The sequence below is a fragment of the Drosophila elegans genome, unplaced genomic scaffold (assembly GCF_018152505.1).
Source record: "Drosophila elegans isolate 14027-0461.03 unplaced genomic scaffold, ASM1815250v1 contig_476, whole genome shotgun sequence".
Lineage (NCBI taxonomy): Eukaryota > Metazoa > Arthropoda > Insecta > Diptera > Drosophilidae > Drosophila > Drosophila elegans.
The window spans coordinates 24,046,166-24,061,692 of NW_024545863.1; the positions used below are offsets into that span (position 1 = coordinate 24,046,166).

The 15,527-nt window shown below is 38.2% G+C and overlaps 1 protein-coding gene across 2 annotated transcripts in view; it reads right to left on the reverse strand.

Annotated features, from left to right (window-relative positions):
- The window catches only part of LOC108136862, a 43,788-nt gene that overhangs the window by 3,094 nt on the left and 25,167 nt on the right, over positions 1-15,527 (reverse strand). For both annotated transcript variants that reach the window (XM_017258302.2, XM_017258301.2), the window contains 2 exons: positions 5,834-5,993; positions 3,451-3,659 (listed from right to left, as the gene is read on the reverse strand). In XM_017258302.2, coding sequence (XP_017113791.1) covers positions 3,451-3,659; positions 5,834-5,993 — 369 coding nt within the window. The remainder of the gene's footprint in view (positions 1-3,450; positions 3,660-5,833; positions 5,994-15,527) is intronic.

Below are 15,527 nucleotides of genomic sequence, written 5' to 3' on the forward strand. Positions count from 1 at the left end.
CAATCACTGAGAATTATATATTTATATCAAAGTGTGGTTCTATTCGTAATTTTAAATCAACGAACATTTTTTCTTTGTTTACAAATCAAAAACTGGGACTAAATCACTGAGAATTAGACATCTTTTGTTGTTTTAAAGAATGATGCTTGGTTGTCTTACATAATTATTAGAAAATAAGATATAACTTACGTAGTTACATTTGGAAACAGCGACAAGAATGTGATTGATTTTATATAATTTAATTGTTTTAATTTTAAATTCATTTAATTTTTTACAATTATTTTTTCCCTCTGTGAAAAAGTCGAAAAAAAGTGTAACCAACTTGTTACCGAATATGTGGCAAATCTCCGAAGTAATTAAGTGCGGCTCAGTCGCCGGTTTATGGCCAGTGTTTGGTCCTGTATGTCCTGGCGTGCCCTGGCATTTCCCGACCCCCTGCTGAGCTGTGCAAACTTGGCAAAGTTAATCAGTGTGATGACACACGGCACGCAGCTAAGCGACAAAATATTTGCCAGGCCAAAGTTTGAAGCAAACCTCAAGCCCCCGAGCCTGATCCTGTTTTCCTGTGTTGCCGTGGATTGTGGATCCCTGGTCCTGTTTCTGGCATCATCAAAGCGTCCTGGGCGATGGTTGTTTGAAAATCGAGAGAGAGAGAGACAGAGAGAGCAAGAGAGCTCTCGAACCGATGTTGTTGTGACAAAGTTTTTAAGGTGGTTACGATGGCGATGGCACTTTAGTGACAAAATTCCCAAGTTGATTGTTGGTCTGTCAACAGCTTCGCCGTCATTGAAACAAAAAACAGGCGACACCAGCTAAAACTACGTGCATCCAATTCCCCCCTCGACCACACCCTCCCAACACTTTCCCCACTTTCCCCGCACACGGACACATTGTTCTGCCCAAAGAGGACTTTAAACTTTGCCGCTATCTAGTTGATGAAGTTTGATGCCATGGCTGGTTGGCTTTATTTTGTTTTTGGCTGATGCCCCCCGTGGCATTGTATTCTTTTTTTTCAAGTGTATTCTATTGACAAAGGCACAAGTAGTTCGTAGGACATCCGCTCCAACAGATTCGACCTCTTTTAGATAAATGTTTACTTAGACTGAGTAAACTAAGCTACTTAGCAATAAAATGTGTTTATCCTAATCGTCTATTAATTAAGTGAATTATAGAGCACTTAGAAAAGTAGTTGAAGTAGTTTAACCTCTTTGCCAAGTTAGTGAACCAATTTATAAACTCGTCCCATAAAACTCAATTTAAAATCGAGTTTCAATATTTCACAATTCCCAATCAATCACCATAAATCAGAAAACCATAGATAAATGCCAACTAATAATCAAGAACAAAGTACTTTGCCACATAGCAAAGGAAAACTTATTTGGTAGTAGGTAAAAGGGAAAGTCAAAGGGGGAAAGGAAAAGCATCCACGTTTTGCTAAGCCCGTCCTGCAGACTGGCACTTAATCTAGCCACTGGGATTTCCATGAACATTGTACAACCACTTGAGCATGGCTTACTCTGTCTATTTAAGTACGCTGAATAGATAAAAGTCAAATTGACATGCAAATAGCGAGCACACAAACAGTCTGCCCTCTGCGAAACATCCAATTAAAGACGCAATACAAATACGAAAATGCGAATTCAAATTTGATTGTTACGCGTAAACAAATGCCTAAGTGCGCATTATGCAAATCAATATCTCTTAAAGTAACGTCAATAAATAAGACGCCCACGAACCGAACCCAAACGCAAACCCACTCGAAGCTGGAAGCCCTGGGCCACGCATTTAGCATCTATGTGGAAAAGGAGACAAATCGCACAGCGGTGGCGAAATTGCGACAAATAAATCATTTTGAGCCGCATAGAAACTAGAAACAAAAGACATAAGCAGGCCATTTCCATTTGGACCGAAATCAATTGATTTGAATTTCAAAGTAGAGCCAGCCCAGCGACCGAAAGTCTGACTGACTGTCTGCCTGACGGCTCCTCCTGGCCGCAATCAACCACAGAAAAGGGGGAAGAGGGGCATTGTGACACATAGAAAATATTTCAAAAATTGCATTATAACAATAACAATTTTTTTTTAATATCATACAATAATGAATTAGGTTTGTAACCGAACAATTTTACATGTTTTCTTAGTCTACTAAGAAATTGATTTAACATAATTCAAATTTTAATAAAGTTAATTAGTTTAGATAAAATAAAATAACAAAGGTTTTTATAAAGCAAATTTTTTTTATGCAACTTAAAATGTTTGTTTGTTCAATATTAATTTAGTTAGAAGACATATTATATAAATAAGTAATCTTCTTAATTTTTAGATTATGTTTATATATTACTATTACAAAAATCTAATAATAATAACACCTTGGTTATATTTTTATTTAAGTTGAATAAAATTTACACTAGGTATTAAAAATTTGAAAATAAGAAATAATTTCAGTGTAGGCCAGAGTGTTGGGTGCTGGGCGGAATCATCGTCATGTACGCCGCCAATCAAAGCGAAATCAAAATGGTGGGTGATGCGTTGCCAGCGGCTTTCAGTGGTTCGATGGTTAGATGGCTCGGTGGTGCGGCATTGACGTTAACAAACCCAACTACAAGTGCCGCAAACGAGTTGGTTCTGAGATATTTGTTGTATTTTGTGCCATTTCTGTGGATGTTGTTGCTTAGGCCCAGCACGTGACAACGGCAAACGACCGCGCATTGTAGATTATAAATTGATTCGTACAAAACTCACAATTGAGCTGAATTTGTTCACAAGTGCGGCAGGTGGCGCAGCGGGGTGTTCACTGTACGGCTGAACGTTTTGGGATGGTTGTCGGGATTTATTAACAATCATTACTCATACAAATGGCTGACGCGTGTCACAATTTTCCAGCGTTTATGCGACGCCCTTTTGAACTGCCTACTGCCCTAGGTTCGCGACCCTATTTCTCCTCCTACCTTCCTCCTCCACTATCCATCCGGTACTCCGTGATTCTGTCCGCCACCCGCCCGGAAAATACTCCGCCCGTGTGGCATTGATAAATGGAAAGGAGTTGCCGCCCGACCCCGAGTTCTGGTGGCCGTGCAAGGACCATTTATAATTTTATTAAGTGTTTGCAAAATTGCACATAATTTGTTGTCTTTCTGTTGCAAAACATAAATCAAAGACAGAAACAAAAATTACACAGAGCGCAGAAAGAGGCCATTGGACAATGGGAATTTGGGTGTGCTTTGATCAAATAACGATATAATCAGTTAAAGGTATAACAGATAGTGTATATATAATTAAAGAATTTATGTTAAATAAAAACAATTATTATAATAAACATTTATAAAATATAAATTAGCTAGTAAAAATAATGATAAAATTGCATTTTTATATGAGCATATATTGCTTGTGCAGTGTAGTAGACTGGCCCACTGTGGATGGCCAGAGGCACTGGATCACTGGTTCACCTACCTCCGACTGTCATATTGGCCGTCTGATCGATCAGCTTGAACTCGGGCGCATCGCCGGACACCTCGCACCTGTATTGCCCCGAGGAGTGGGCGCTGAGCTTCTCCAGCTCTACGTTGCAGATGAATTGATTGCAATGCGGCGAACCGTCGGCTATGGTGACACCTGCAACGGGGAACCAATTTGTTGTCGGCGGTGTTAGCGGCGAGTATCTGGAACGAAAGAGACGGCATCAGGGCTTTAGAAAGAGAAAGAGAGAGAGCGAGTCTGCTGCTTGAGCTCGAGAGCTGCGCAAAACCGAAAATATGAAATATTGATGAGGGAATCATGATAAAAACAACATTTTTTTTTGGTTTGCATTTCAGTTTCTGCAGCTGCAGCACTCGTCGCAATTGTATCCACTTTTTGGCAGGGCTGTCGATTTTATTATGAATTATATGCACTCCCACTCAGCTCCAAGTACAAATAAAATTCAAATTCGAATTCAAATTGCATTCATATATGTGCGTTCATATGCGGGGAATGTTGCATTTGATTACAGCAATTAGTTTGCCGTTTGGGAAAATCGTTTTATTCTTTTCCACACAGCTCCAAATTGTAGAGATGGAGAGTAACCGGAACAAAATGTATAACTACACACTACTGTACTGAGAAAATACGCATCAATTTGTGTTTCACAGCTTGGTTGTTGGAATTACAACGCTTTTATTCTTATTTTCTTTTGTTTTTATAGTTCCCAATATTTCGGTTAACTTAAATTGGAAAAAAGCATTTTTCCACGCTGGCTAAGAATGGGAGATGCATTATTAAATTTAACTTTAGTCTGGAGTCGTAGGTAAAATGTTATAAAAAACAACAACAAAAATGTATACATTAAAATAGTTTGCACGCAACCTCTTGCATTTTTCTACCATTTAAGGTATCACTCACCTTTTAAATTGCTTAGTGCAGTATTAATCATAATAACCACAGCCAACAATAAGTTTTGTATGTTTTCTTCGTAAACCTAAAAGCCAAATGGATTGCTTGTCGCTTTGTTGTCCGTAAACACTTAATTTAACAAATAGAAAAACATGGCCGAACAAATTTAGAATTGCACTCGAAATGCGTGTATCTTTTGTGGCATTTTTTGTTACAAATGGAAGCAACCACAGTGTCAAATGCACATGAATAATTGCAGCCGAGTGCAGACCGCACAATCAAAACGTTCACACAAAGGCGTAATTGATAAAAGCGAACTGCCTACGGCAGTAAATTACTGGGGAAGGCAGCCCCAGAATCAGAATTCCGCCTCCTTCTGTCGCCGCTGTCCTGAACTGCCACGCCCACGAGCTGGGCGCGAATATGTCAAAAACAATAATTTTTAGCTTGGAATGCCAATCACATGTGGTCGGCCAAAACGCATCGAATGTACATGCAGCCATTTTGCAGGAGGCCTAATTGGGGAGGAGCACTGAGCGATTAAATATGAACGCAATGCATATAATAAATGAAGTATATTATTTTGTAATTTAAATACACAGACAGTTTTAAGAACTTGACAACAAAAGACTCTCGTAGTAAATAGAAAAATATAGCTAGATTCAACATCATTAATTTGTTAAGAATATAAAATAAAATAAATTCATGTTCTACTCACTACTAATAAAAGTTTACAAGTTTTGTAGGTCCATGCATTTTATCGTGTGTTTTTACCACAGTGGGCGTGCCAAGCCATTTGGCAAAGCCCATAAACCGTTAAATGGTTCTGATATTTGGCATAAATAATACTTTTTTTGCTGCCTGACATCACCATATTTGTAGCAGGCCTTAAAAATCAATAACCAAAACATTAAAAAAGAATTGTAATGCCCATGCACACACCTTTGTTAAAAATTTTGCGCTCGATTAAGCCCCGGATGGAGAGCATGGATCTGGGCTACGGTCCCCAGTATTGGATATATATATACATATATATGCGGCAATGTGCAACAATTAAGCCAGTTAAATAAAAAGCCCTCTTCGCACATATTTGGGACCGATACGGCAGCGTCACCTGGCCGCAATTTCAGGCGCCCATAAAAATCCATTTCAATTAAGCATTTAAATTAGTTGCGACACTTTCAAGCGACCCAGCCCCAGTTCACTAGCATTGTTTTGTTTTTATTTTTGGGTGGGACTTTACTTTGTTGCGGGCAGTGTTCAGTGCTGCAGTTTCATGACGTTTTCAATTTGCGCCATAAAATCTGCATGAATGCGCCGGCACATTTCGCAACTCCCAATCTCTGTCGCCCCCAGGCGACATTTTATTATTTCAAACTGAATGCCGAAAAATATTTTTATGGGCGAGGGGGGGTGGCGGAGGTACCATTTTTATTTGCTTCACGGCCGCAGCCAGTTGGCTCACCTGAAAAACTCCTGGCCATCCTTGTACCACTTGACAGAGTTCAGCGTCCGATTGCCCATCGCGTAGCTGCAGAAGAGCTTCGCCTTCTGGGCCACGTCGATAATGCGCGGAACGGAGAGGTTGGACAGGTGCAATCCCTCCGCGGGCACAGGTGCCATTCCTGCAAGGACAATGCAACCAGTGCACATATTGAAAATATTTAATACTTGAGGCAGGTTTACACAATACAGTTATGATTTCTAGCATAGAGTGTTAATTATTTTCTCTTACAGTATCGAGTGAATTTATTTAAATAATATAAATGATATTGAGTGGCAAAGAAAGAATTTTTATATTTTATTTTATTTTGATTTTTTGACAAATATTGTCAAACCATGAAAAATGTTTTTCTTTCATACAGTATACATAATTTATTAAATAAATATTGTTTTTTATGAAGATAGAAAGAAGCGTGGTTGCCATCACTGAGAGCAACGCGGACGTATGAATGGGGTATTGGGACTCGAATTGGGGAAGGGCAGGCTGACCTGCACATGAAGAACTTGAAATAATAGATCTTGTTTCGTTATCCGCTGGGATTTTGATGTTTGGTAAGTGATTTTTTTTTCTACACTCGAATGTAAAGAACATGTAAAGGGATTAAAAAATTGTTCGCTCAATTTTTTTAATTCGATTTGAGGTGTGAAAATGTTGGATTTATATAGCACATAAATAAACCACGTTGTTAGGAAATTTGATATGTAGGTACAGCTTTTCTTTAAAATGTTTTGTCTTTAATTGTTAAAAGCACACATAAGTATTCGAATATACGTTTTATGTAAAATACATAGAAAATCTTTATTTAATATTTCACTTTTTTCCGCGTGTCGTTGCTATTTTTAAGTATACTTATATTTCCGTTCATATAAGTCTGTAAATTAACTTAAGTCATAAATGTTCCCTCCAAACAGGTCTCACTGTGTAGCGAAGAAAACCCTTTTCCAAAAGCGGAGATGCCAAAAAGGTCGCATCCGCTTGGTTAATGCCTTGACTTTGGCTGCTGACCCGGCTCTCGACCTTTACGCCTTCACACTTTGTGCGACCATACTTTGCACATTTTTATACATCTACTTTTATTTTTATTCCGCGCCGCCACATTCATTATTGCATTTAAGCCGGGGCTCGCAAATGCAGGCCATGAATCAAATGCCCGGGCCGTCGGTCGACGCGGGTATTAATTAAGTTTATATTACTTGGCCTGATAATAAAAATTATACAAACGGACCGACGAGTGGGCGGAGCTGTTTTTCCTTCCTAGCGCTGTTTGTGGCATGTGAACTATGAACTTTGGCTGACCGACAAAATAATTAGCCCGGACTACGGCCATCTCGTTTCGTTAATATAGCCAGCCAGCCAGCCAGTATCTCTCCTTTTTTCACACGCAGCCAGCGGAAGCAACAGTTTTTCGTTTGTTTATGGGCTGTAGCTTTTCCGGCGGCCAGGGACGAGTTTTAATGGCCCCTGGGAAAACGGCTTGAACGTCGCCTAATTACAACAAATAACAAACAAACAGAAATTAACTTATGTGCTACATAAATTAGCGATGTAATATGACTTTTTCTGGTGAACTGCACAGGATGCGGATGCCCTGAATTTATTGCCACGACAACTACGGAACGATGATGTTTGTCCCTAGGGAGACAAAAGGATGACTGATCAACGTGACACAATTTGCATTTCAAACAAACATTACTTTAAGGCATTCAAAAGTGATGGTTTTCACAATTCATAATGTAAGCTAATAAAAAAATGCTTATAGGCTAAGCTAAACTAAAGAATTCAAAACTTGCATACATGAAGCAACCTTTTTTTGGCCACAGGTCATTTGCCTTCCGCTATTTTAAATATTTACATACTTTTGCTTATCAGTTATTTTTTTTGCCATCCTGTTATATGTTTTTTGTGCTGCTCTTTGGCCATTTGTAATCAAATTTTGCTTGCATGGAAAATTAAGTCCAGATGACATGTGCGATTATGTTGGGTTGGCCAATTCTTTCTTTTTATGTGGGTTTTGCAGATTCAACGGTGGATTACATTAAACGGTTTTATTGTTTATGTCAGTATGTCTGCTAACCTAAATAGTTTAAATTACCGAACGCTTAGACCAATTTGCCACTCGGCGCAATCTTCCCGACAAATTGCTTTATGTGCGCATCCCAGACACATTACTCATAATGACAGGCAAAAAATTCGATTAGCCCAGAAAGCAATTAACATGCAACCCACACAGACATCCTTTGAATGGGAGTATTAACCCTTCCTTTAGAAAGCGTTTAAGCAATATAGCATTCTGATAGCTTAATATTATGGAAGATGGTATTTGGTTAGCTGGTCTTCAAGTATATTTCGTAAATATCAGTTTTATAAAGCGACTTATTTTTATATATTATAGTTTTTCTAATCATAAATCAGAACAGGGCGAAATGCGTTTAAAAATTTAAAATAAATAGATGCAAAATATAATATCAAGAGGTTATATAAAATCTAATAAAAGTTAAATTTCAAATTTCTTACCCAACTGTTTATTATCAACTTCTTTCTTATTATTTTCTTTATAGTTTATTGTAGTGATGCAAAAATTATTAATTAAATATTATTTTAATTGTTTTTTTTTGCAGACATCAAAGGGTTGTTGTAAATTTAATCACAAAAAAATAAATTAAATTTACGCCTATCCCGAACCATATTCTGTTCGAATGAAAATATACCACATAGGTGACTAAAGGGTTAAATAGAATATATGTGGGAAAATGTCGAGGGCTATTCGTGGTCATCTTGCCAGCCGCAGCCGCATGAATGCTCCGGCTTCGTCTCCGGTCCCGCGATTGCCGAAAATCTGGGCTAAGCCTCTTTGGACCAACTTTGCTTTGGCCGGTGGTGCTCCAGTTGCCCTTGACTGATTGTCGGTCAGTTAATATCACTCAAGCATGCCGTAGCGACGAAGCCCCGATGACAGAACAGACGGAAAGGACAGAAAGGGCAGAACTGACGGACGGACAGCTGACCATGTGAGCCCGGCGATGAGTTTGCCAAAAGCAGGGTCTTTGGCTCAGAGCCCTCGGTTCACATGCGATGAGATAATGAATGCGTTGACGTTCAAGGATTTAATGTGCCGAAACAATGATGAATTAGTGACGAGACAGAAATTTCTCGAGCGCAAAATAATGAGCATTAGGCCGTTGGCTTGCCGTATCCACGAGGACATTCATGATGGCCATTGTGCGGACAATTTGCTTTGAATTTAGTTGCCGTACGGAATTTGGCGCCATTTGTGCTATCAGCGTGTGTTTTTTTGCTTTAACAGCGCATTAAATTCAGAAAAAAGAATTTGAAATTTAAAGTAAGCACATGACTATTTGGTAATTTAAATCTTAATGGCTTTCGCTGGGCAGGCAAACTGAAAGATATCTTAACTTCCCGTGTTGGGTGAATTTATCTTTGTCATCGCCGTTGACATTGACATGTGATACTGTCTGTTTTTTTTTTTAGATACATTAATTTAGTAAGTGTTTGGTAGTGGCCAATCATTAGAACACATTTTTAATTTAATACAGTTAGATGGTAGGCAAAAAAATATGATTTATGATTGTTCACATTAAATACAAAACAATATTGAGATGTTTTGAAGAAAGGTTATATGAATAAATAAAAAATTATATTTAAGTTAACTTATTGAACATTTGTAAATTGTAAATACAGCCTGGGTAACCATTCTCTAACGCTGGAAGTCCAGAGCTTCAACAATTTGTGTCTCTCAAAAAGTTTCTTGTTTGATTAGTATTTCTCAATTCTCATTTTCTTGCCGACAGTTTCTCCTGGTTTTCGTAATTTTAAAGAAAACGAGAAGTGAGAGCTCAGTTACATGATTCGTTACGCCCTGAATGGAATGCATGCCTTCAAAATGTTCTTGTTAGTTTTATGCTGAGCCACAGCCAGGACTATTTTGTGCTTGTCAATGTCCTCCGCTCCTCGAATCTTCCTTTAACTCTCGTGTCCTATTTCCATCTGCTCCCCATTTCCATCATAATTTTTTGCTCAACATGTTATTGCTGCTGGTGAAGCTCGGCACATTTCATCTTGGTTACATTTCCTTTCCCTTTCCTCGCTGTTTTTTTTTCTTTTTGTTCGTGTGGGGCCATATATTCTCCCCGTATTTTAGTTAACATTTTTAGTGGCTTTCGGAGTCGGCAAACAACAAAAGATTCATCATATTTTTTTTGCCCTACGAATAGTTCGTTGGGGGGACTTAAAGCAGGACTTTAACATGCTGTATCGGATGGTAAAGTGTTTTATTTCGTTCTTTTTTTTCTTCGCAGCCAGTGCACGCTGGTTCCTGACAGTTTTATACACTTGGGAATTGGTGGGGTTTTAGTTTTTGGACGCCATCCCAAGGATGATACGCCTTGATGGATTGTCCGGGACTTGTTTTCTGGCATGCGTTCGATTTTGGAAGGTTATCTCTTACTTCTCCGCTGATTAAAGCCAGTCCAGGATGAACTGAACTGTTATAAATTTATTCATAAATTGCGAATAAATATGTAATCAGATGAGCAACTTTCTGCAGCTGCTGAGTAGAGTAAAAAAAAACTGCATACTTGCAACTATAAGATGCAGCGACTCGACACTTGATTGCTGTAGAAGAAGGACACTCTCGTCAGGGAAAAAAGGGGGCGGGAAAAGTTGAAAGGGGGCGTGGCAGAAATCGACCAACCCAGCCAGCAAGTAGGTAATAGTTTTCAGGTAAAAGCCTGTAAACGAGCAAAACTGGCACAAACGAGCTGCAAGTTAATGCAGACGAAGACGAGGATGATGATGGCATGGAGAGACTGGAAAACAGAGAGACTTTTGTTCATGGAATCAGTGATTTCCCTTACAAAATAAATTGTTTGATAAACCAAGTGCCTGGTAATTAAAGCGAGAAAAAACGATTTAAAGGACACAATAGCTTGATTAAGTTTCACTACCCAAAAGCTACAATAGTTTAAAACAATTTAAAAAAATGGCCGAATTGGGAGCTTTTCATGAACATTAAATAATTTACAATTATTGGGAGTGTACGAAAAAGAACGGTGTACATAGCTTAGTAAGGTTTTATTTTGTATAAAACACTGTAAAAGAATATGCTAAACTATTTACATAATAGGTTGTTTGTTTATAAAATATTATAGGGACATATTAAAGCCCTTTGAATTCCCTATTCAGATTGTAATACCCTGTACAATCGTATCAAGTCAATGAAGAGAGGTGAAACATAACGGCAACTCCACAAGGACGCCCAGAGATCCTTGGCAGCTGTGGCAAATGAAGCTCGAGTCGTTGGATATAAAGCCATTCAGTTGGAAACTGTTTGCCGGTGCCAAGTTGGAGCTGGAGGAATGGCTTCAGAAAAGGGCTCAAGGAGCAGCCACTCGCCCATTTCCACTTCGTCTTTTATTTATTACAAGGCGTATACGCAATGCAAATATTTCGCAATGCATTGTTTATGCTCGTGTTTCGCTTACAGGTTTTCCCCTATATTTTTTGTACATATTTTGTGCGACGCTATTTTCGCTGTCTGATAAATTCGGTTTCTGCTTAAATTTATTTCCGCCCTGTGCAATTTTTGTGATGGTTTGTTCTGCCTTTTGCATTTTGCAACTTTTTTAATTATTTTTATAAATTCTGCGCTGCAGTAACCTTTTTCAATCCGCAATCTGCCGCTGCCATTCTTGGCGTTCCTTTTGCTTTTAATTAAAACCAACTCTCAATACAATATGCTCGGCTCTGGAAAAGCGACGCTTGCCTTTTTGTTTGCTCTTAATTTTCCTTCGTTTCTTTCTCTATTTAAAAAAAAAAAAAATTTCAGGAGTTTTCTCTATTTTTTTTGGCGTGGTTTTTGCTACCAGTAGATTTCCCACGTCCCATAGTTTGGTTGTTTCAACGGTCTCTACGGACGCTGGGGTTTATTTATTGTGTGTGTGTGTATGTTTGTTCGTTTTGGACAACAAAAAGTTGCAAAACTAAAATTAGTAAACTGGGCGGTGCCGAGAGTTTTGAGAGTGATGCGGTGGCCTATAAATGGGGAAAAAGGATCCGCCGGAGAAGTATGCCAATTGGAGAAGTTATGGCTGGAAATTGAAGAACGGCCGAGCAGTCTGGCAAATTTCAATCTTTACATTTTTTTTCATGTCCTAATTGCTGTTAAGGGATTTTCTTGACGGGAAGACTAAAAAAGGGAGTAGATCTTCAAATAGTATTAAAATACTTTATCCTTATAAAATAATTTAACTTAACCGAACAATCTAAGTATCTTCAGTAAACAAATAGTTATTTTGGTAAATTATAATTTGGTTGAAAGGTTTAACAATCATTTAATGTGCGACCAATTTGATCATATTTTTTGAAGCGTTAAAAACTCTAAGCTGTTTGCTAGAAGAACATTAACGGCTGGTAAAACGACGAGAGGGAAAGCAAAATAAATGCAGAGAAGAGGACACTTCACCTGCCACAAAGGAGTAGCGGCCAACTTACACGAAAAACTGCAACAAACACTCGGGAAAACTTTTCTCATTTAAAGTCGACTCAAACTGAAAAGCTACTCAAAATCTATTTGAGTTGCCTGCGCTGGCACGACTTTTTGCAATGGAATAAAAACCATTGGACACTTTTGCAAAACTAATAACAAAATATTAAGTTTACACAAATTAAAAAAAAAAAAAGGAGAAGGGAAAAACTTTGTACCCTCGCCTGCAATTGACAACCATTAAAGTTGTCTGGCTTGTGGGCCAATATCAATTTTAATGTTCATTTTCAATTGCAGCGTTTAGGGCGAACAACTTTGTACTGGCATAAATTGGCATATTTTCTCATTTTTTGCTACATTTTTTCGCAGCCATAAATGTCGGAACGGATCGAAACATTGCCGTTGCATATGTTGCGGAATTTGAAGGAGGGGGCCTTCTGTATCCGTAAGATACTTTCACATCAGCGCAAATGTCGTCGCATAATGTTTAAGAAAATATATATTTTTCCCATTCGATGCAATGTCGCTGCGTTGTTTTTTCCACATCGTCTGCTTATTTTGCAAAAAGTCAAATATTAGCTGAAAAGTTGAGAAAGTTTTCTCAAGCAATTTTGCGCTTACATTTTACGGAGAAGCAGAGAAAGCAGCAAAGGCAGAGGCATCCCAGCAACTTCACGCTGGCTCCTGGTCTATCTGTCAGGCATTTCCCTCGGTTTTCCTCTTGGTTTTTCCTGGCCTTCCATTGGGCTTCACAACCCCTCAACGAACCACCCAAAGATCTTTATCCCGAGCAGCTGCCTCAGCATCCTTCTAGCGTTTCATTTTCCCCTAAAGTGCATTAAAAAATATTGTTGCTGCATGGTTGGATACGAACAGCGCGTATCATTTTTGATAAAATTCATGGTAATTGTTTCAACTGTGAATTTATCGAAGTTTTTCATGTTACGCACAAAACTTTGCCAAAGCCAACCACTGAGACTCCGACAGACTACGACAGAGATCCAGAAACCCAGAAGAAGGAGCAGGCATTGCTTTTTATGGTTCAGTGGGGAGAGATGGAGGTTTTCGGTCGGATTGAATGGGAGAATGGATGCTCTCGACATCGACACGGCATTGCTGTCAGTTAGCTGCCTCAGTTTGACTCCATCAAACCTCACCATCCCCGCTTCAAGAGTCAGCTTCAATGTGGTTGTCTGGCCTGAGTGAGGAGGAAATTAACTCTTTAAATTTGACTCCGCTCTAGTGGCCTCCGTGGAGCAAAGAAGTGCAATAAGAAAAATTATAATAATTTAGTTGGTTTACATGCGTCGAGAACGAAAAAAGTTTGACCAGAAACATTTGAAAGCTGTTTCTTCAAATTTACTTTTTGTTTAATTTTATCTCAGAGGCTTGCAAGGACAGACATTTTGAAAGTAAGGGGAACAAATTTACAATTTATAGTAAGGAATTTCCGTTGTTTATGATTATAGTGAAAAGATGCCACGTCTTTTATAGTTTTATTTAAGAGTTTAAAACAAGATTTAAGAAAGGAATAGAATACAATTTCTCATAAATTTCCCAGGTCGCTTTTATTTGGTTGGCCTTCTGAAAACATACTTAATGAACATTTTATTCATATTAAATTAGTTATAAAGTTATTTTCTCAAAAAAAAATTTTTTTTTTTTGAGCAGACTTACTTATTATGCAAAATGTTTTAGCAAGACTTGAAGCATTTATATTGGTACAAGTAATAGTCTGGCTCAAAAAAAAAAAAAAACATTAAATCCAAGTAAGCTGCCAGTTCTGCAACATTCAGAAACATTTGCGTAGTTTTGGTCAGAGACCAGCTCATGAACTACGAAGCTACACATCTTGCTCGTAGATCGACTCCCCAGTGCCAGTTTACTTTGATCAGACCTTATCAGAGGGACAGACCCATCGGCCACATCAAAAAGAATAGTAAAGTTGGAAGTTTTATTTTGAAAACCAGAAACCCACAGCAAACTGTCTCAATGCACAGGGCCACAACATTTACATTAACTTTTGACCTTATCACAATAAAGCCAATAGAATCAATTTGGGCATGCAAGGAAAACAACAGGGTAATGGTGATGGAGCAGGGGCAAATGAAAATGGAAATGGAAATGTAAATGGAAACAGTGCAAGGAACAGGGAGTTTGTCTCACTAGCAGGGCACACAAACAATTGTGTGTATCATTGGCAATAAAACAAACACCAAAGGTTCAAGTTTTTCAACCGAACTTGTGTACTTTTGCATACAGATGCGTACTTATAGAGCTCAGTGGGTCACCACACGCATTCTGGGCTCAGAGGGACATTCAAAGCTTTTAACAAAAAAAACTATTACAAAAATTCAGGACAAGAAATTGAAGAATTTTACAATTGCCAGTACACTAGGGGTAAAAGCCATATAAAATATAGAAAAGCTACTTAAAGTAGTGAAATTCATAAAAGCAAAGATTAAAAAGCAATCGTTAGTTACGAATGCATGAGTGTATATTGTTATAGATTCGATATTCAAATTCTATTTCTTGTAAGTAAACAATGCATTTTATATACAGATAGTAATTACTCCCTAGAAAAGAATAAATATTAAATAAAGTGAAGAAAAGAAGAAAGCCAATCCTTTGCATTTTCAAAGTAAATAAAATGTTGACCTTTACTTCTTATACCATTAATATCAATTGTTTAGTCAAATTCTTTTTATTGAAAGACTTTTCTTATGACACTTCATTTTTACATATGTTTGTAGTTAAAAACTTGTTTAAGCCATTTATATATCGTAAATAGTTGGGCACCCGAGCAGTCACTGCCAATAGCCACCTTATTGAATTAGCAATGGGGTACAAATAAAGCGAACGACTTTATCATTGTCCCACACCCTCCAGAGCATATTTCATGTGAAATTATTACAAATGTACGTGGCTGGGTGGCACACAGGGAAAATGATAATACAATAACAGGATCGAGGCAAACTAAAGTAAAATTTAAACATATTTTCACCCTCAACAGGGAGTTGGTAGGGGCGGAGATGGTGTACAAGGCTACGTGGCTTTCTTGATTCAAAGTTATGACTGCTCAAGACGCGGCCGGCGGCTCTAAAATTTATTGTTCGCTACTATGAAAAACTGCTGCGAACGTGGCCCAGGCAC